The sequence below is a fragment of the Camarhynchus parvulus genome, chromosome 13 (genome assembly GCF_901933205.1).
Source record: "Camarhynchus parvulus chromosome 13, STF_HiC, whole genome shotgun sequence".
NCBI classification, from domain to species: Eukaryota; Metazoa; Chordata; class Aves; order Passeriformes; family Thraupidae; genus Camarhynchus; species Camarhynchus parvulus.
In genome coordinates this window covers 13,820,012-13,841,521 of record NC_044583.1, presented here as the reverse complement: position 1 = coordinate 13,841,521, position 21,510 = coordinate 13,820,012, and the positions used below count along the sequence as shown (strand labels likewise).

At 48.7% G+C, this 21,510-nt stretch overlaps 1 protein-coding gene across 1 annotated transcript in view; it reads left to right on the top strand.

Annotated features, from left to right (window-relative positions):
• ADAM19 (ADAM metallopeptidase domain 19) overlaps window positions 1-21,510 on the top strand; it is a 31,594-nt gene that overhangs the window by 7,993 nt on the left and 2,091 nt on the right. Inside the window, 20 exon segments of the mRNA XM_030957489.1 lie at window positions 4,926-5,004; window positions 6,023-6,099; window positions 7,762-7,954; window positions 8,392-8,457; window positions 9,757-9,828; window positions 10,637-10,803; window positions 11,700-11,784; window positions 12,031-12,170; window positions 13,301-13,478; window positions 14,306-14,395; window positions 15,572-15,767; window positions 16,084-16,192; window positions 16,832-17,024; window positions 17,569-17,649; window positions 18,144-18,183; window positions 18,186-18,251; window positions 18,353-18,485; window positions 18,704-18,770; window positions 19,426-19,632; window positions 20,963-21,109. Coding sequence (XP_030813349.1) covers window positions 4,926-5,004; window positions 6,023-6,099; window positions 7,762-7,954; window positions 8,392-8,457; window positions 9,757-9,828; window positions 10,637-10,803; window positions 11,700-11,784; window positions 12,031-12,170; window positions 13,301-13,478; window positions 14,306-14,395; window positions 15,572-15,767; window positions 16,084-16,192; window positions 16,832-17,024; window positions 17,569-17,649; window positions 18,144-18,183; window positions 18,186-18,251; window positions 18,353-18,485; window positions 18,704-18,770; window positions 19,426-19,632; window positions 20,963-21,109 — 2,386 coding nt within the window.

The following is a 21,510-nucleotide window of genomic DNA, read 5'->3' as shown; positions in this document are numbered from 1 at the left end:
TGCTGTGTTTACACAATAAACATGTTCTTAGCAAAAGCTCTAGAGGAAGGGAGCTTAAGAGCTCCAGGATTCATCTGGATGGAACTCACCAAGAAAAAAAAATTGGATTCCATTGGTTTTATGAAGTGCCAGGTTTTGACTGCAATATTCCAGAGGCTTGAAATCTCCCATTTCCCACTACTGGTGGATATGGAAAGCAGGCCTGCCTGCTTGTGTTGTCATGAGTCATGTGTTGGACGTGTTCAAGATGGGGCCACTTCAGGTTTTGATAATAAATTCTGGCTTTAGGGAACACTTAAGTGACTGAGAGGCAAGAGTTCACATTCCCCTTCTTACCCTACTTGGATCCTGTTGAGAGGCAATGGAGTGGGACCACGAATTGTAGATGGAAATCTCATGTCTAAAGTTTCTTGGGAAAATCAATTCCCTCCACCCCCAGATGCTGTCAGCCTGGCTGGACAGATTTATTGTGATTTGAGGAAAGGGACAGGGAAAGAGATGTAAGAGACTGCAGGCTCCACTTTTCTTGGTCCCATGACTGAAAAATCAATGTCAATGTTTCTCATGAGAGCCTCATGGACCATTTGGCTTTTGTTTTTTTGGGAGGAAATAAAAACCATGTCCATCTCCTAGATACTGCTGGGTGTTTCTAAGCTGGCAGCTGTCCATGCAGACTAGCCCCTCTGTAAAATGAACCCAAACAAGGTTGCTGATGGGACCAAATTACTAAAAGTCCTTCTTGCTCTAATTAGTAAGAACATCAGAGTGCTGCTGGGGCACTCTGGGTGCCTGTGGGTGATCTCAGGCTGGTGCAAGTGAGTGTGTTCATGGCAGCCCCGAGATCCTCTTATGCTTGTGCTAACAAGTGATCTTTTATAGGCAAAACTGCTGCCATTTATCAGGAAAACAGGGGTGAGGTTCTCTAGAGCAGCTGGGAAATGTGCACTCCCTCAAGGGGACATGGCCATGCAAGCAGAGCCTCAGCTTTCCTCCTGCTGTTTTTGGGAGTGTTTGGGTGCAGCCCCTCTCCCTCCAGCTGCTTCTCAGCAGCAGCCAGATGAGCTGAAAGCCACGTCCTCTCCGTGTCCCCAAGTGCCACAGGGGCAGCTGCCTGCCAAGAGAGCTGCCCTCAGCCCTCCTCTCCTGCTGAGAACCATCTCAGTTCATGAGTGGAGTGTTTGACCCCCAGCCCCAGCAGAGCCAGGCTGCCCTGTGCTGCCAGCTCTGCACGCGGGGACAGCACAGGGAGGAGGAGGCTTTGTGTCAAACAATGATATCATTGACAGGCTGGAGCAGGACCAGGACATGGCTCCAGGACAGCCATCAGCAGGAACTGCTCAGGCCATCTGTACATGATGGCACTGAGCCACTCTCCCTTCGTTTGGCTTCCTCACTTGCATTCAACCTGGCTCCCAGGGCTTCCCAGGGAACAATCCCTGCCAAGAGCAGGATATTCCACCCTAAGCTTGGAGGCTGAGCTGGATGCTGGGGATTGACTGATCCTGCTGAAAGCAGGTCCCTGTTGGAAAGGTGTGAGGCTCCTCTAGAACATCCCAAACTCTCATGGGCAGCTTCCCCTGGCCCCAAAGCAGCTGCAGCTGCTATCAGCTTTAGCAAAGGAGAGTGCTCCCATCCCAAACCAGCTTTTTCTCTGACTTCATCAATTCTTCATGCTGATACCTCCTCTAATGAGAGACTCAGCGCTGCCTTTCAGGAAGATGATGTGTGCTAGTGATCTGCCAGCTGCCTGACTGGATCTCAGAAGCCTTTAAGTGATGTTATTTTGCATCCAGACTTTTGCAGCTTCAGCGTGAGCTGCTGGAGAAGTGGTCACTACAGAGGCATGTAATGTAACTGAGAAGAAAGAACCAAATTGTGCTGTTTTTTCCAGACTTTCCCTCTCCAGCAAGGATGTGAACTCTGTGTTTTTCTGGAAACTTCCATCAGTGCTTTGCAGGGCCGAGCTCCCCTGGAATTAGCTGCTCAGCCTGGCAGGGATGTTGTCTTTTTATTGTCAGAGAAGGTTTTGGGGTGTGGGTGTTTCTCTGATGTTTATCAAGCAACTGGTACACGTGGAAAAGAGAGTCAGGGTTGGCTGATAACTCTGGTGCACTCTTGGTGACGGGAAGGTTTGTTTGCTGTTTATTTACAGTTTGGTGGAAAGCTTGGTGCTTGCTAAAGAAGCGAGTTGGGCTGGGAACGAAATTTTACAGGCTCAAAATAAGGCACCAAGGGTGTTGCAAGATGTTCTGTTGTTTTTTCCTCTTTCCTCACTGCCCTCCCCACCACACCTTGTGCAATCTATATCCTGTGATAGCCCTTTCTGGCAGTGCTGCAAGAGCCCCAGGGTCCCCCTGCATTAAGGGAACTGTCTTCAAAACAGGACTGTTTCAAACTCAGAATAAGAAACTGGACTTTTCTTAGGGACCCTGTGATGCAGAGTAGGAGTCAAGTGGTGCAGAGAGGCTTGGAAGCTGCAGCATGAGGATGGCACAGGCTTACAGCTGAGCAGCTGCCTAAGTGTCCCTAAAATTCAGGCAAAGCTCCTTAATCCTCTCTAGGAGGGGCTGGAGCCTGAGCGTGTGAGTGTGCAGGGATGTGCACACCCCTTGTGCTCAGTGGCCTCATCCTGTGCCCTCCCCGGGCAGCCCCAGCTCTGAGGAGCCTCCCGGCGATGCTCAAGGGGAGATCAAGGGGCTATTCATGGCTAATGCTTTCCAAGAATAAAGGAGCAGGAGGAAAACACAAGAGTGTTTGTTTGGGAATGGAGCAAGCAGGCTGTGCAAAGCCTCAGCTACTGGAAATCCACGGGCTGGTGTCTGGGCAGATCACACTGCTGCACTGTCTGCCCCTGACACACACCAGATACCTGCCAGAGCATTGCTCAAGGCAATTTCCTGCGAGTTAATGTAATCTGTTGATTAAATATTTGTTTCTTGCACCCTTGCTGAGCAAGCTGCTGCACTCAGGGAGATGAAGGGAGTTATGTTCTGTGGGATGAGGCATATCTTGGGTTTACGGACCTGGGACAGCTGAATGCAGCAACCTGGCCTTCTGATCACTGACAGCATCTGGCGATAAGTATTTACACATCAGAAAGAGACCAAATGAGCTTTTCTGGGCTGTGCTGAGCTTTCAAAGTTCAGATAAAAGCTGCTGTTTTCCTGACAACAGATGCTATCACACAGCAGTGGCACAGTTGTCTGTAAAGCTGTGGGTACTTGTTCGGCTGTCGGAGCCTCTGGATGCCAGGTGGGTGGAGCACTTTCAAACACTGATAAAAGGTTTTGTTTCCTGTTGTTGTAGTATAATTTAACTACATATCACAGGCACCCAGTCCCTTTTTTAAACAGAGATGTTTTCAAGGTTGATAAGACCTGACTGACAGGTACCAAAAACCAAGATGGAAAAATCTTTGTGTTTGCTTGTGATGCAGCTTTCTTCATCCAGCTTAAAGAAATCAGGCAAAGAAAAGAAGAAAACTTATTTTCCTACTTTGTAGCAGTTTAGTTCTAAAACCTGGTGCATGACATGCTTTAATCAGGGATGCAAAGGGATTGAGCTGCAGCTGCATCTGAGAGCACATTGCCCAGGGTGCATGTGGCATGCTCATGGGTGGCACTTTGGTGGCCTGACAGCACCGTGGGGCTGCTGCAGGAGTGTTCCATCAATAGGGCATGTCTGTGATCCTCCTCCAAATTTTTGAAGATAAACTATTGTTTTTAAAAGCTGCTTTAAACCTACATTTTATGGCTGCTGAGATGGACACAGGATATGACCTTCTTGGTTTGGCCCAGATTTTGACTTGCTGTACTTTCTACATCACTGTTTAGCAAATGCAGATGTTTAAAAAGAAGGAGAAGGCTGTTTCCTCTGGAACAAAATCAAAATGCTTTCTTTCTAAAGGAGCACAGGAGCTCCTTTTATAGACTTTTGGTCTGATCCTGGGTTGAAGACAGGGAGAATATTGTGTACATGGGGATGACATGAACAAATTCAAATTGGGGAATCAGCATTTTCCCATAACAAAGATGTGAACCAGCTTCTGGGCAGCAGTTGAAATGCAGATAGAGATTAATTTATGATTGTACTCAGATTTGGGCAGTGGAGACAGTCTGGGTTTGAGCTGAGGACTCACACCAGCACCCAAATGTGGCCTGTGTTGTGTTTGCTATGCAGGACTTGGTGCTTTGAATTTAATCCCAGTATAATTTGGGGCATAATTTGGCAATAGAAAGAAAACTCTGCACAGACACTTGTACCCATTAAGGGTCAGTGATTAGGTTGGGATGCTGGGTCTTTAAAAGTCCTCATGTAAGAATTGAATTGTTTACTTGCAGCTGTTGGAACTGGATCTTGGTGCCTAATTGAACTCAGGGACAGGCTCTCTGTTATTGTTTTAATTTAATAAATGGCTTGAAAGAGCACTCAGATGGCTTGTGGGACCCTCCCAGGAGCGGATGTGCTCTGTGAGAGGTGCTCAGCTCCTGCCAGGGCAGTGGAGGGGATGGAAGTGGCTGGGTCAGCTGTGCTCCCACCTTCTGACCCTCTGCCATCACAGCGTGCTCTGCACAGCTCCCACAGCCCACGGTGATGGTGCTGCCACGGATCCCCAGGCTCCTGGGCCACCAGGAGCTGCTCCCTGAACAAGTCCTGGCAGGAGGGAGAACAGAGCTGGTGTCCTGTGGATCCCTGTCTCTCACCTGCCCTCTCAGGGTGTTGCAGGTGGTTTCACACCATGGGTAGAAAACAGTGACTGCCCCAAATCCACAGCAGCAGGAGTATTTACAGTGGCTTCAGAAAGAGCTGGATCTAGCTGATTTTCCAGCACCCCTAAGAAGCAGAAATCCAGGTCAAAAAAAAAAGGTCTTACCACCTTGATTTTTAAATTTGCCTTTCTTTCACCCCCTCCACTGTGTCTGCAGAAACCTCTTTGCACCAGGCTACACTGAGACCCACTACAGCCACACTGGCCAGGCCCAGAGCACCCCCCTGAGCCACACGGTGAGTGCAGAGATCCTTCCCTCCTGTGCCTGAAGGGCACACCGGGCTGGGGCTTGGAGAAGCAGGTGAACCTCTTCCTCCTGGACCTTTTTTTTTAAGGGCACATATCCCCACAGCTTAGAGCTAAAGGGGAGGGCAGTCCAGCTTTCTGATCCGGGAGGTTCCAGTGGGAAAGCTGCTCCATCCCCCAAAAATGGTAAAAACATCTTTCTGTTTTGCCTGAGCTCTGTTATGAGAGCCAAGGTCAGCAGCCAGCATTGCTCCCCTCTCTCTGGGTGCTGAGGAATTGTTTATTCCTCACACTGCTCACCCTCTTGCTTTTAGCTTTGCCGCCAAGTTCCCCACACTGGGGACCGTCCCAGCCTTTGGGGAAAGCAGCCCCTATAAGCCAGCTCCCGTTCAATAAAAACCCCACAAATTACTGATCTCACCCAGGCTTGGCTGCCCCTGCTGCAGCAGCACAAAGATGTGCATTGGTCACAAAGCAAAAATAAGAGATAAAATCCCCATGAGATCATCTTTCCTACTGCTGCCCCGGGGTGAGGGGAAGGGATATGAAGAATATGTTGGCGTTTCTGCCCCAAAGCCTCCTTGTCCCTGCCAGAGGCTGCCTTTGTCCCACCAGCCGCCCCGGTGCCCGCCGTGTCACCCTCTGTGGGGCACGGCCCGGGGCCAGCTGCCATCGATGGGTGGGCAGCTCCTGCTCCAGCAGAAAGCTTTGGGTCTGCAGCCACCCCCGTCCTCCTCTGGGCGATTCAGAGCTCTCCATTTTTGCTGGCAACAAGGAGCTGTTTGATGCTCTGGCACAGGCGGCGCTTGGCAGCCCAAAGGCCAAATTTCGCAGCGGAGTCACGGAGATTTAGCGCTGATAATGAGCTGCCAGAGGCAGCGGAAAGGCAACACAAGGACCGGGGAGTGTCGGCAGCGCTCGCACGGGACTCGGCGACGCCTAAATTTATCCCATGCGCCGTGTCCGTCCCGTGTGGGCAGCGCCAACCCTGCCTCCTCTGCCTTGCAGGAGCACTGCTTCTACCACGGCACCGTGCGCGGCCGGGAGCGCTCCAGCGTCACCCTCAGCGCCTGCCGAGGGCTGCGGTGAGTGCCTGGGGTGCTGGAATCCGGGAATGGCCTTGGAAATACCCTCGGGAATGCCCCGGGAATGCCACCAAGAATGCCCCTGGGAATGCCCCTGGGAATGCCCCGGGAATGCCACCAGGAATGCCCCTGGGAATGCCCCTGGGAATGCCTCTTCTCAGGTGTTGCCCCCTGAGCTCTTCTCCCAGCAGCCTGATTCTCTCTAGATCTAGAGATGGAGAGCTCTCAAAGGCCACCCAAGCTGGGTATAAAAAGGGCCATATCAGGGAAAATGCAGAATTTGGGGTGTCATTGGTAGCCATGGCCCCCTAAGCAGCTCCAGGATCCTTCCCCTGGGTGCTGCCAGTGTGGAGGGTGCAGTGGCTGAGTTTAACTTGAGCCCACTGCAGCAGAAGACTCTTGTTGGTGGCTCGGGGCTGCACCTGTCACAGGCAGGGACAGGACTCACCATGTCCCAGCCCAGTGCTCTACATTTATGCAGAAGCCTTCTCCCAGTCTCTCACAGCTGGCAATTTGCTGTGTGTTTTGGGGCAAAGTCTTCAAGTCTGAGCTCCCTCCTGGGCTGTGAGCTTTCTGCTTTCTGCTTTCTCCCCAGGTGGTGCCAGGGCTGTGTGTGTGAAACCTTTATTTTGGGAGTAATGGAGTCTTCGGCTGGAAAAGGGGGTCTGTATCCTCAGCCAGGAGTAAATGAAGCAGTTTGTTGTGACCAAGGAGCTGCATTCATTTACACCAGCTCAGAGTTTGTTTCCAAAACATCACACGGGCTTTATTGACATTAGTGGTCATTGCTCTGGAGCCCTGCTGGAAGCTGTGCTGGTGGGACTGGCTCCAGCCAGGAAACAGCCCCTGCCAAAGCAAACCTGAGACATCTCAGTGAGTGTAGCACAGGCCAAAGGGCCCGGTGAGATAACCAGGACAGTGCAGCCACCTGTGGCTTGCAATAAACACTCCAAAAGCAAAGGCAGTCACAGGTGTGCCGTGCTTCTGCCAGCCTGTGTTTCCCTAGGCTCTGCTTTCCAGAGGGACAGGGATGCTCAGTGTGCCTGTGCAGAGGCTTCCTGCACCCCTGAGCTCTCAGTGTCTGCTGGCAGCTCCTTGATATCTTTTTCTCACTGCTGGGGAGGCACAGGAGCTGAGCACATGTGGCTGTTCTCACTCTGAGCCTGCATGGTGTGGGTGGTGCCCATCAAGGCACACATTTTCTAGAGGGCATCACACACACCTTTCCAGCTCTCATGGCTGTAAGATGCTCATTGAGAAATCTAGAACCATCTGGGTATGTGCATGACCCAGGGAGAACTCTGCTTTTCACGTTGACAAACAAAGTCTTCACATTTTTCAGGTCAGGTCTGTTAAAGGCAAATTTCTTCTGTTGGTAGAAAAGCTTCCACTGCCCCTAAAGAAAAAGCTGTAAGTTAAACTTCTCAGGTTGCAGCCTCTCGGTGTCTGAGGCCCACGGGATGGATTTTAATATATGGAAGGTCAGGGATTTCCCCCTCTGAACTCAAAATATTCCCACCCTTTTTATTAATGAACTGCCTGGCCTGGTAAGGATAAGTGTCTTGTCAGAGTCAGATGGGAGCTCAGCAGCAGCAGCAGGATTTGTCCCCAGTTGCTGTGATAGTAATCAACTTTCCCTTTTATTGCTTCCCCTTTCAACAGAGGACTTATCATACTGAGCAGCAATTCCAGCTACATCTTGGAGCCAGCTCCTGACAGCCCAAACCAGCACTTGATTTACAGGGTGGACAACCTGAGGCTGCAGGGAGGAGCTTGTGGCCACCAGGGCACCGTGGATGCAGCTGAAGATTGGCTCAGGAACTTCACAGCTGGGATGAAATCACCAGGCCAGAGGGTGAGCAGGGCTCAGCCTGAGTCCATGCATGATGCTCCAAATATCCCACCTGTTCCCAGCCCTGCGGTGCCCTAGGAGCATAGCTGAGAAAATGAAATGAAGAGCTTTTGGGAGGGTTTTCAGCAAGGTGGAGGTGAAATAGCGGCTCCAGCAGGGAAGTAAATGAGTGTTGGGGACTGTGGTGGGCTGTAGCTGTTCCTACATCCCCTACAGAACAAAAGGTGGGCTGAGGACAGGCTTGGGGGCACCTGCTGTAGCTATACAGACCTTGGTTGCCCTAAATCAATCACATTTGGAGGTCTCTGTGTGTGATGGAGTGGGGTGAACAGCCAGTGAGAAACAAACTGGGAAAAATGACCTCTGCATGTATTTTGTGAAGAGTTTCTTGGGGAATAGTGGGGGAGTAACCCAATAACCCAGCGTTGCTGCTGCTGCAGGTGAAACGGGACACTCTGCAGGCTACAAAGTATGTGGAGCTCCTGCTGGTGGCTGATTATGCAGAGGTAAGGAATGGGATTTATTATATCCAAGGAGCACGGGGCACAGAGTATCCCACCTGCAGCATCCCCTAGGGCAGGGACAGCTGCTGAGGCTCAGCAAGTTTTCTCTTGCAATCCCAATGGTTCTCAGCGGACAGGGAGAGCTGTGTCTGGGTCACTTTTGTCCTGGCAGCCACCACTGGCCCAGGGAGAGATGCAGATTTGGGTGAGGGCTGAGGGTCAGTTCTGGTCTCCCAAGGTAGCAGTGGTCACTCCTAGTTATGGCTGGGAGAGTCTGCCTTCAGAATAGGGAAATTTGGGGGTTTCCAGGAGTGATGTGCTTCTAACTGCAGTACACTTAATCTCTAGAGCAGATAACCATGATGATGCTGTGCTCAGAGCTGCTAGCAGATATATAAATAGACATTTTTAAGGCTCCAGATCACAGAATAGGTCTGGGGGAAGCAGAGTGGAGTCAGCAATCCCTCCCCCATCCCCAGCCTGGACAGGCCAGACACACTGACAGTGCAAACCACACAGTGTTTTACTGATTGTTTAATCTCCAGCACAGACGGGAGCCAGGCTGCTCCTATCCATAATTTACAACTTGAAACTCCAGTAGGGAAAACCACACAGTGCTCTGGGCTATAATTTATTCTGAACAAAGCTAAAGAGGCAGAACCTATTTTGGTTTCTCTGTTAGGCAGCAGGACACCAGGGAAACTGAGAAAACACATAATACCCAGGAACTGCCATATGTTGTTCACCATTTGATCAGAGAAACTGGGACAGAGGCTCACAGTGTTGTTCTTAAATGCCCTTTCTTTGCTATGTCCCTCACTAAAAGAAAAGTTGGGTTTTGTCATCTGTTAAACAAAAATCTGAACATTTTGCCACTTTAACTCTTTGAGCCAAACAGTTTGCTAAAATTAACTCATTCATTGCCAGGTGATTTAAGTACGCAAATTGGTTGGATGAGTGGGATGTGATGAGAGGTCCAGCAGTCTTGACCTCAGACATGAAGTCCTGTTATCACACATTTCACCTGACACATTTGCCAGTTCTTTGTCAGCCCCCAGCTCTGGGGGCACTGATAAGTTTGGGTTGCTTCACTGTGCCGCCACTTGAGTAGCATCACTGCCACAGTGTGCCAGGGATAAATTCTGAATATACCTGTACAGGTGGGCCTAAAGTCAGATGTGCAGTGCAGGGAGACTTCACTTCAGAGTTACCTTCTTATTTCCAGAATAATGTGGCTCATTTTAATACATTTCAGCTCTTTGTAGTTGCCCTTGTGCTGCCTGACACGTTCATTTTGTTCAGTTTCAGAAACACCGCTTCAGCATCGAAGCAACAAGGCAGAAATTAGTGGAGGCTGCTAATTATGTAGATAAGGTGAGACTGTGTGTGTGTGAAAGGAGGAAAGCAAGGCCCAGATCATAAAATATAAGAAATAATTGGGCCAGGGGAAAGCTTTTTGGGAGAGAGAATAATGTTTTGGCAATTCTCCCCAGTGACTCGGGGAGAGTGCCTGCCAAACAATTGTGTTGTTGCAAATCCCGAACAGGGTGGGGGGATCTCCATTCCTTGGAGCCAGCATGAGCAACTTGTGTTTTACTCTATTTCTGTAAAAACTGTTACCTAAGTAATGCTTTTTGAAAAGGGACTGAGGTCTCACTTGAAATGGTAGAAAACCTGGGAAGTAGAGCTGGAAGGAGCTTTCAGAAGTCATCCCTGCAGTGGTATCTAGTGCTGCTGAAGTAAAACTTCCTTACTTTTCAGATCTACTCCTTTTCTGCTCCCCTTAAACTCCTTCCACCACTCCCTTCACCCCGCTACTCATGAATGCTTCTTCTGTTTGTACTTGACATGGGATAAGATTATTTCCCTACTCTTTTCAGGAATTTTGACTATTGGGATGTAAAACATGATGTCAGTCTTCAGTGTTTGTTTCTTCAGATTATGTCTTTGCCAATCATTCAAAAATGAAAGCTCAATGTCTCTGTTTCAGTTTGAGTTTAGGTGGTTGCACATTTCTGTCTGCAGAGCTCAGCGCTAAGCTGAAATGCATTTCCAGAGCAAGCATCTTCTCTGGACATGTGGATCTCTAGTAGCAATTAGCAGTATATGTTTGAGATTTAAAACACAGTAACATAACTTTGTGGTCCTCATTTTATCATCTCTTTTCTTTTCTGTATCTTAGTTTTACAGGGCCTTGAATATCCGGATTGCCTTGGTGGGGCTGGAGATCTGGACTTATGGGGATAAATGTGATGTAACAGAGAATCCCTACTCCACCCTCAAGTCCTTTCTGGCCTGGAGCAGCAAAGAGAGGCTGCACAGAAAACATGATAATGCCCAACTAATCACGTGAGCTCATTCCTCCTGTGTCTGACAAGTGGGTTTGGTGGGTGGGAAATCAGTTTTTGTACCATGATATCCTTCCAGGATTCAAAGTGGCTTTGTGGAAAGCATTAATTGCTAACCCACCCCACTGACACACAGAGCCCTGGTGCTGGGAGCCAGCTGATGCTGGCCTGTGACTGATGGGCCACTGATCCTTCAGGGCCAGCAGCCTGGCCAGCAATGCAGATGGCATTGGAGGAAAAGTTTGCAGCAGCTCTCAGATCTCCTTTACCTTTTCCATGGAAATTCATCCATCAGGATGAGTCAGAGGACGTGTAGGGTTGAAATGCAGAGTTAAAATGCCTTTTCCCTTGTTTTCTTTGGTTGGTTTTTTTCCTTTAACATTACTGTATTTCCTCTCCATCTGGTCATGTCCTGAGCACAATTTCCAGGGCTCCCATTTCAAATATTTCAGAGTGGTGCAGAATTCCAGCTCAGAGGCAGGAGGAGAGTGTGGCTGCACCCCAGAGGTGTTTCCTACTACTCCCTCCAATCCCCAAATCCCAGGCTGGCAAATACCAGGCTTATGGTAAATTAATTATCCACAAACAGAACTCAGCTAAGGATCCAGAACTGATCTTTCCTGTGCTTGTTGCAAAGCTCAGCAGGAGCACTTTTTGGAACCAAACCATTATAAAAAATAGGATTGTCTGGCTGGCTCACAAAACAGAGTAGCAGTCCAAGATAAACAAACCTAAAGGCTTTGTAGCTCTGCTATGATGTCCTGCTCTGGAAGACACTATAAAGGCAATGTGTCCCCCTGACCCTGTGTAGGGAGCTGTGCACTGCAGGGTGCATTTCTCTGCCTGCCTCCTCGAGTGCCTCCGTGCCTTTTCATGCTCTTTCTGGGTTGATTTTAGGGGTGTGCCCTTCAAAGGTACCACAGTGGGCTTGGCTCCTGTGATGGCCATGTGCTCTGACTTCCAGTCAGGAGGAGTAAACATGGTAAGTAATTGCCAATCCCCAATATAAAGCTTCTTGCCAGCAGTGAATACACAGGAGAGAGGCCTCCTAAAGCCCAGGGAGAAAATATTTCCTGTGAAGTTCTCCACTCACCTGCTTATAGGCAGGAATACCTCCAGTAGATATTTTCTACCTGTACAAATGAGAAATTCCCTTCACCCCATCGACCCACAGGTGCACAGGACAGGCACAGGTGAAATGCTGATGTGCCTCTTTGACCTTGCACAGGACCACTCTGATAACGCCATTGGAGTTGCTGCTACCATTGCCCATGAGATGGGACACAATTTTGGCATGAACCACGATTCTGCTGGCTGCTGTACCACCCCTGCAGCAGATGGGGGCTGCATCATGGCTTCTGCAACTGGGTGAGTTCATCCCCATGGGCTCAGGGAGGAATGGGAAGGGCTTTGTTACGAGGGCCTTGGTGGAGTAAGAGTTAGAGATGTAGAGTGAAAGTGGGTTTGTTGCTGCCTGCTGGAGTCAGTGTTTATAGATAAAAAATTGCTGGACATACCCTGGGGCATGGGGCAGTAGCAGTTTGCTGATTCCCAAGGAACTGATTCCTGCCTGAGACTGGCCTTAGGTGATGGCAGCATTTGAAAGTGGAGCTCGGAACTGTTGGGTAAAAGGGAAATTTTCCTGTTCCCTTTTCTTAATAATACTCCTTGGTTTCTGAGAGCCTGTGTTTAACAGGAAAGAAGTCAGTGAGAGAAAAGGGAAGCAAGAGTGGCTCTAGAAACCCATAGGAATTCAGAATTTGATTTTGGATGAGGAAGCATAAAAATATCTACAATTCAGTCATGAAACATGCCAGATGAACCCATACACTTAAAGCCACATTTACCATTTTCTCAAGCCTTCCTCTGTTTGAACAGATTGTTTTTTTTCATAGGCATCTTCTTTTGTGCGCATCATTTCCTCCAAAACCATTTGGGTGAGAAGTGAAAGCCCAGTGGCATGCAAGTGGAGCACACAACCTCCACACACATGCAGAGCCACACATGGAGTGCACAGGCATTGTATCAACAGAAATGAAAAATTTGTGTCACGAACAATATTCACATTCTTCAAAATGAGGTGGTAGATAGGAAAAATTAAATATTGTTTTTAGCAGTTAGGCTCATAGGCAGCTATTCATAGGCTGAGTGCTGGATTTTCAGGCTTGTTCAAGCAGTTGGGAATAAACCACAGCTCCAGTATTGAGGAGGAGAGGACAGCCATGCTTCTCAGCAAGCACAGTCAAATGTAACTCAACATATTTTGGTTCTACAAAGTTATTGTTTAAGGCCATCATAATATTAAACAATCTTGCAGTGCAGTCTCATTTGTGTAGTGCAGGCACAGGAAATCACAACCTGCTTTGGCACAACTCCAGGAATTCCAGGGAGAGACCCATGTCCTTTGGCACTTGTCAGGATTTGCATGTGCTCCTTTTTGCTTCTCTAAACCATTGCCCAGACCTGGCTTCATGTGTTTCTACCCTGTCTCTTCTCAGGCACCCATTCCCCAAGGTGTTCAACCAGTGCAACAGACAGGAGCTGGAGAAGTATCTGCACTCTGGTGGAGGGATGTGTCTGTCCAACATGCCAGACACCAAGAGAATGTATGGTGGAGGGAAATGTGGAAATGGCTACTTGGAGGAGGGAGAGGAGTGTGACTGTGGAGAGGTGGAGGTAAGAATTGTTCAGATCCAACCATTTGGGGTTTAGTGGGACGCGTTTTTTTTATTATGTATTTTGAAAATACAGTTTTGTGATCTGTAATCAGCTTTTCTTTGTGCAGGCGACAAAAATATCTTCCCTGTGTGCAAATGTAAATCAAGGTTCTAAAATATTACATCTGACTTCACAGTGTGTGGTACAATTCCCCCAGAACTCAGGGATGGTGTGGTCCAGGGCTGAGCAGAGGTGATTAAAACTTCATTTAAAAGGGAGATGAAAAAGTGATTTTTAGGTCACAGAATCACAGATTAATTAAGGTTGGAAAAGACCTCCAAGATCATCAAGTCCAACCTGTGACCCATCACCACCTTGCCAGCAGAACCGCAGGACTGAGCCCCACATCCAGTCATTTCTTGAACACCTCCAGGGACAGTGACTCCACCACCTCCCTGGGCAGCCCATCCCAGTGCTTAGCAACCCTTTCAGTGAAAAAATTCTTCCAGATGTTGCAGTTTGATATATAAATTCACTTTCCCTCCATTCCTGTTAAGGATGGGGCTTCTCTCAGCACTGCATCTCACTTCTGCAAATCCATCCTTCGCCTCATAAGAGAACAGGGAGCTGGAGCCAGCAGCCCAGACTCTCCAGATGTGATAAGCACAAGCAGCTGTATCCCATCAGAGGGGGTTGTGCAGTGCTGGCACTCAGCTCCTGCTGGGTACCCTGAGATACCCTGGAAGGGAGGGTTTTACGTTGTGTGTGACCCACTGAGAGTGAGAACACATCAGTGCCAGCTCAGACCTGCCCTGTGAACTCTGCTGCACCTCTTTGCCTTGCAGGACTGCAGGAACCCCTGCTGTGACCCCAGGACCTGCTCCCTGAAGCCTGGTGCTGAGTGTGCCCATGGCAGCTGCTGCCATCAGTGCAAGGTGGGGGCTCTGGGTTTTCCTGAGAGGAAAGGGAATAACAGGGAAGCAAGTGTGAGGCTGGAAACTGGAGGGGGGGAAGGGGAGAAAACAAAGCCAAATATGGAGTGTAACTCTTCACCTGGTTTGGTTTGTCTTTAGGTGCAACAGCCATGAGTGTGATCAGACTAGTGGGGTCTTTTCTTCTGGCTGATTGAATTGACTCCTCTGGTGTCTTAAGATGAGCTGTGAGTGCTGCTGGAGTGTAGTCACACTGCCTCTCTTAAACACTGAGGGATAAATCAGAGCTGATATTTCTCTCCATTGGCTCTAGAAGAAATCTAGACAGAGCTCTTGGAGCAAACACTTCCTTCAGGGATTAGGCTGGATGCTGTGTTTGCTCTGAACCCTCTTTTCTGGGGTGCAGCTGAATCCCTTTAGCTCTGGTGTTTGCTGAAGAACTGCTGGCAAAAAGTATCATTTTAAATATCAGCTTTCCTTATAGTGACTGTTAAAATGTGTTTGTGGTTTTGGAGCCAAAGATCTCAAATTTGACAACAAATTAACTCAAAAATGAACATGGGCTAACATTTCTCTTAAGCTCATTTTTATGATTGCACACTGCATGCTCCTACTGACCTATCCTGAGAAAAATGGGGAAAACAATTTCCAGAAATCCACCTGGACTCACTTGGAACAAGCTCCCAGATGTGACTGTGAATGCTCTTTGTTCTCCACGTGTGTGGTGGACAAGAGAAGAATGAACTGAGCAAACTCATAAGCAAGGGAGACATAAGTTATTCATCAGGAAAATGTCTCCAGCAGAAATGACAGAAACAAACTTCCCAAACCAGGGAGGGTTTTGAGAACAGATTACACAAACATCTGTCAGAAATGGTTCAGGTAAATTGGATCCTACCCTAGGGTAGAGTGAGATGGATCAGTGTCCCCATGAGGTCTGGCAGCCTTACACTCCATGCATGATCTCATCAATGCCTGGGGAAGGGACGCAGTCATTAATTGCATTCTACACAGTTCCCCCAGCTAATGAAGTCCCAGGGGCACGAGTCACTGCTGACCTCAAAAACCCTCAGCCAAGGAGGACAAAGTGACCCACACAGAGTTCTGCCTTATCTACAGACATGAAACCACTGAGGAGCCAAGCAATAATTCTGGGTTTTCCCCACTGTCTCTTTTTAGCTGATGTCCCCAGGAACTCCCTGCAGGAAGAGCTCGGGACTCTGTGACCTCCCAGAGTTTTGCACTGGCGAGTCCCCGTTCTGCCCCCCGAACTCCTACCGGATGGATGGGGCTGCCTGTGATGGAGGAAAGGCTTACTGCTACAGTGGCATGTGCCTCACCTACAGGGACCAGTGTGTGCAGCTCTGGGGGCCTGGTAAGGACACTGCCTGCAGCACATTGCCAAGTATTTCCACAGTTCCACAGTATTTCCAAGGTGTCTGGGACCTGCAAGTCACAACCTGCTGGCCTTTGAGCCAGCAAATGCTCTGCTCCTGCTGCTCCTCACCCTGAGCAAGGCAGGAGCACCTTCCATACCTGCTGTCAGCAGCAGGGTCTGAGGAACCTTTTCTCCTGCCTTACTCACATGGAGGAGGCAGCAAAAAATTTCCCGTGCTCCAACCACTCCAGAAAAAGGACGAGTGGTTGGCATGGGGTGGGATGAAGCAGCCACTGGAATCTCTCCCATGCAGGAGCACAGCCAGCACCTGATGCCTGCTTTGAGAAGGTCAATGCTGCTGGAGACATCTACGGGAACTGTGGGAAGGACATCTACGGGAATTACAGGAAGTGTGACATGAGGTACAAAGCAGAGGGGCAGCCCAGGGCTGCTCAATGGAGAAGATGTTTTTATATGTTACAAAATTATGGGCCAGGAGATAAAACTGATCCATGCATTGGTTCACTCCCTCCCTCTGCCTCCTGGGAAACCAGCTGCATCCTTGTGGGACTTGGAGCCTTTACAGCTGAAGCTTTCAGCTCACCATTTTCAAACATCTAGTTGACATTCTTCCAAAGCAACAGAAGAGGGGGGAATTTTTTAAATCCATAAGATAAATGTAGCTTTCTAGCTGAGTCAGAATTTCTTAGTCTTAATTCCGATTTTGTTGAGCCATCCATGGGGACATCCCCCATCCATGGGGACTGTGGGGTGGTACCATCAGTAGCCATCAGATAATTCTTGGGGAGGTGCATGATCTCATCACTCATATTTCTCTCCATTGGCTCTGAAAGAAATCTAGACAGAGCTCTTGGAGCAAACACTTCCTCCAGGGATTAGGCTGGATGCTGTGTTTGCTCTGAACCCTCTTTTCTGGGGTGCAGCTGAATCCCTCGTTTAACAATGACTCAGCACTGCTGCTTTAATTTACATTTAGAGCTCATGTCTGCAAACATTCAGCAAGCCAGGAATAATCACTTTAGCCTTTCCTTTGACATCAGAGATGCTAAATGTGGGAAGATCCAGTGCCAGAGCTCAGCTTTCAAGCCCCTGCAGCCCAATGCCGTGGCCATAGACACCACTGTGAACAGGCAGCGCTGCCGGGGCACCCACGTGTACAGATCTGACAGTGAGGAGAAGGAGATGCTGGACCCTGGCCTGGTGTTGACAGGAACAAAGTGTGGGAGCCATCATGTAGGTACAGTCCTGCCTGGAGTGGCTTGGGGGAGGCTCAGAGTATCTCTTTTCCACCCAGAATGTACTTTGTGGTTGTCAAGCTATTAATTTTTTATGTCTAATGCTCTTCTAGGAGATTTCTGTATTTGTTAGAAAAATAACTCCTTTGAGGTTTTGGAGAAGGACACACACCAAAGGCTTTATGTCTCTGCCAGATGAGGTTCAGGGCCAGAGATAAATCTGGGATTTGCTAATTGCTTGAAGTTGTCTTGCTTAAAGATGAGGCACAGTTGAAACCAAAGATGTGAGAGCTCCTTCAGGGACTTGCCACATGGGCATGGCCAGGCTGTGGCCAGCTGAGCTCCCACTTCTCTCTGATTCCCATAGACTGGGATTTGGGGTAGTGATTAACTGTTTGCTTGGGAACCAGGTTAATTCATTTCCTGTTATTCTGCCCAGGGAGTTAATTAGCTGTATTCACAAGTCACAAGATAGCACAAGGCAGTGACTTGGTAACTAACCCAGAGAGCTAACACTGAGTTGTTGGATGCTTTCTGTGCAGGTTTGCTTTGAGGGGCGCTGCCAGAACATGTCCATCATCTTTGAATCTGAGAGCTGTAGCAAGAAGTGCCATGGGCATGGAGTAAGTGTCTTCTTTTTCATCTCCATTCCAGGCTGAAGCAGGATGGGCTCCCATTCTTCTGTGGCTGCTTGTTCAGCTCAGCTCTGATACCTTCCTTAGGTTTGCTCTGGACTTTGGCTTCTTGGCTATCAATTTGAATATTTCTTTCCTGTTTGATGCATTTTCTGGTCCATGAATGTCCCTTTGACACAGGGTTTAAGGAGGTCTGTTGGAGGAATATGAATTGCAATAAGTGAAAAAACAAGGAGTAATCTTAAAGAAAAATATCCTGGACCCATTTTAGATTTAAGAAAAAGTATCAGACATACTAAAGAAAAAAACATAGCAAAAAGTAACAGGGCAGTTTATCCCCCTCCCTGAAGAAAAGATTTTCCAGGCACTCAGCTCCCACTGGAGCGTCTCCTGTAGTGTCTAATTCAGCGAGGGCTTAGTTTGTTTTCACTTGCAGGTTTCTTAGTAGCTTCCACCTGAATCTCTGAATCTTCCCACTCCAGGTGTGCAACAACAACAAGAACTGCCACTGTGACCAGGGCTGGGCCCCCCGTTCTGCAACAAGGAGGGGACAGGAGGCAGCTTGGACAGTGGTCCCCCTCTGCCAGAAGGTGAGAGGGACCAGCTCTGCTATGGGGCCACTTCAGAAGGACTTGAGATGGTTGGGAGCAGAGAGTTTTCCATTTAACAAACTCCATTTTCTTGCCCTCAGGTTCTTCAGCAGTTGTGATAGCTCTGGCAATCCTGGCTCCCATTCTCCTTCTCACAGGAATCTTTTTATTCTATTATCTCAAATGCTGGAGTAAATTTACCATCTGTTCTCTAAAGAAGACACCTCAGTTCAGGTAAGGTGTCAGTGCTGTGCCTGGTCTCCTTGCCCCCCCTCCTGCCAGGACAGAATTGCAAATGCTATGAGGAATGTCACTAAATTGATTTGTTGGTATAGTCACTATTGACTTCTCATTTTTTCACTCCAGTGAAGATAAAATAGTAAATACAGGAAAATAAAGGAGAAAACCTATCAAGACATTAACATCCATCTTTTTCTTTCTCTCATTGTCAGTGACACCTCTGGAACTGGGCATGCAAACCCTGCCTTCAAGCTGAGAACCCCCCAGCAGCAGAGGAAGGTAGGGGCAGGGTCCTTCCACCTGCAGGGCAGAGATGCAGCTGCCCCAAGGTGTGGGATGGGGTTTCCCTGGAATTAGGGAGTGGTTTTATCAAAGGATGGGAAAAGGAGACAGACACCACCCCTGGCTGAAAGTCAGTGGCAGCTGAGTGTAGCACCTGCTCCTGGTGATTTCCCCAAAGGCAGGAGCTGGGATTTCACCAGGCTTGTGGGGCTGCTTGTCTCTCCTGCTGGATCCTCTGTTGTCACATCCCCCATCTCAAAACTGGAGAAATGGCAAACCCTGGGTTTATTTGCAAGCGTCACACTGATGCCTGGGTTACTCTGTTCTCTTGACTTCCATTTCTGCCTCATGATCCCAAGTTATCCCAGTCCATCTAAACAAGACACACACAACGTGTACTGGTTTTATACACACACATACTGGTGTTACACACACACTGGTGTTGCACACACACATACTGGTTTTGCACACACACACACATTCTGGTTTTACACACACACACACACACACACACACACACATTCTGGTGTTGCAGGCAATATTTTCCACTCTGTGGCTCAGAGACTTCACGTAGATCCTCAGAAGTGTCACAGCGAGTACAAAGGGTGGTTTGAAGTGGAAATACATGAGGATTTGTGGTTTTTCTGCACAGGTGATTGGCTTCCCTGAAATCCCACCCAAGCCTCCTTCTCAGCAAGCTCCAGGGCTCCAGATGAGCAGGCAGCAGCCACCCCCCTTCCCTGGCAGCCCGAGCTGCAGCGGGGGGCAGCCCGTGGGGCCGGCACTTCCCAAGGACATTCCCCGCAGGACACCCCCGAGCAGGCCAGCACCTCCTGCTCCCAAACCTCCAGCCTCTCAGGTATGGACTCGTGCTGCTGTCCTGTGGGTGCTGTTTGATGGCAGGTTTGTTCTGGTGAGGCCTCTCACCCTGTTAGTCTTGACCCAAACTGACCCCATCTTATGTGAGCTGCCTCTCCATGGGGTCATTTTGAAGGTTAAAAGGAAATATTTATTTCTTTTGCTGTCAGCTCTGTTTTAAACTTACTATGGACCCTACATTCTTGTTGGAAAGATGGTAAATCACTCAGACTGACTTCAACCCATTTTGCAAAATAATATTATTATTTTGGGGCCCTCAAAGAAGCAAAGGTAGCAGGAGGCTGGCTCCCAGGCAGTCTCTCTCTGAAGGACATAGAGGAAAACAAACCCTATGGAGCAGAATCTTAGCAAATGGGGTTTGTTTCTAGTCCATTGTTCCTGTGAACAGCCGGCACTTCAGCAGGAAAGAAAACCAAAACAAAAGCAGGAAGCTGAGTGCTGTCAGTAAGGAATAGGTATCCTTCCCAGCTGCTTGTTGACAAGTTCTCCATGATCTCCTTTGTGTTCCCTCCCCAACACATCCAGTCTCTTTATCTCAGTCAGCCTTATGGGATGGAACACTTTTCATAGGATTTCCACAAGAAATCTGTCTGTTTCTGGGTTAGTGGAGAGCCACGAGTTGGTGACGACAAAGGGGAAATAATTAATGTCTTTTTGCTAGCTGCATTGGCCTTCCTGGATGTTTGCAGCATCTGCCAGATTTGCTGTCTTGCTATTCCTATAGGAGCCCTTCAGGCCTGGCAGTCAGTGGAATTTAGTCTGCCTTGTCCTTCCTGGAGTCACAGGGCGAGATCCTTGGAGAGCAATACATCCCCAAGCCATCAAGCACTGCATTTATGCATAGTCTGAGGAGACTGCAGGGGTTTTGGGTGCCCTCCAAGTCATGAGTGCAGCTGTGTTTGGTAAATCAACACCTGTAAGGCAGCAGCTTAGCACAGACCCTGAGCAACAACAGGCAATTGGCTCTTGTGGGGGTAACTTCTCCCCCTGGGACATGCTTTCCACTGAAATTCATTAGATGAATGGAAAATATAATGCTCTGAGCATCCTATTAGGGACAGCTGTGTGCACAAACAAATAATAACTGCTTGTGGGTCTGTGTGTATTTGTATGGGCACAAGAACATGCACATATGTAGTGTTTACAGGCATTGTACAGGCAAACAAACACTGAGTGTATGTGTGTGGAACTTGCTTCCAGCCATGAAGTGCATCAGTTATTGTGGCTAATTAAAAAGGCTCTGGAACACAGGTTACCTATTACTTCCAAAACTTAAGGCTTAAATTCAAAACTATTTTTTCCTTCTGTAGGATATTTCAAGGCCCCGGCCACCCCAGAGAGCTCTGCCAGCAAACCCCATCCCATCCAGGTCCAGAGGCTGGCAGGGGAGCAGCCCTGCTGTCCCGCTGCCCCCTGGGCACTGCAGAGCCCCTGGGCACCTCCAGCCTGTGGCACAGGTAGGCACTGGGAGGGGTGGTGGGAAGCACCACCTGGAATTCACCCCTGGGGAATAAAAACACTCTGAAGGGAATATCAGCCTGCAGAACACCTTAGTGCACAGCCCAGGGAGGTGCACACAGAGAGGCTGTGGGTTGGTCACCTTTATTGCAGGGGTCTCTGGTTTTACCTGTTTCATATTAAGAATTTAGAGAGTTGAGCAAAACAGGGAATTCTTTCCTCCACAGCCCTGAACACTTCCTCAGGCAAGGCATTTGTGTGAGTGGGGCAGAGCAATGGGGTCAAGGGCTGTGGGACCCAGAAGTGTTAGTGAAGAGCAGCAAAACATGAAGATTCACACAAGACTTGAAGATCCCAGTAAAGAACAAAAATTCTTTCTGTCCTCTCTAGCTGTGGCTAA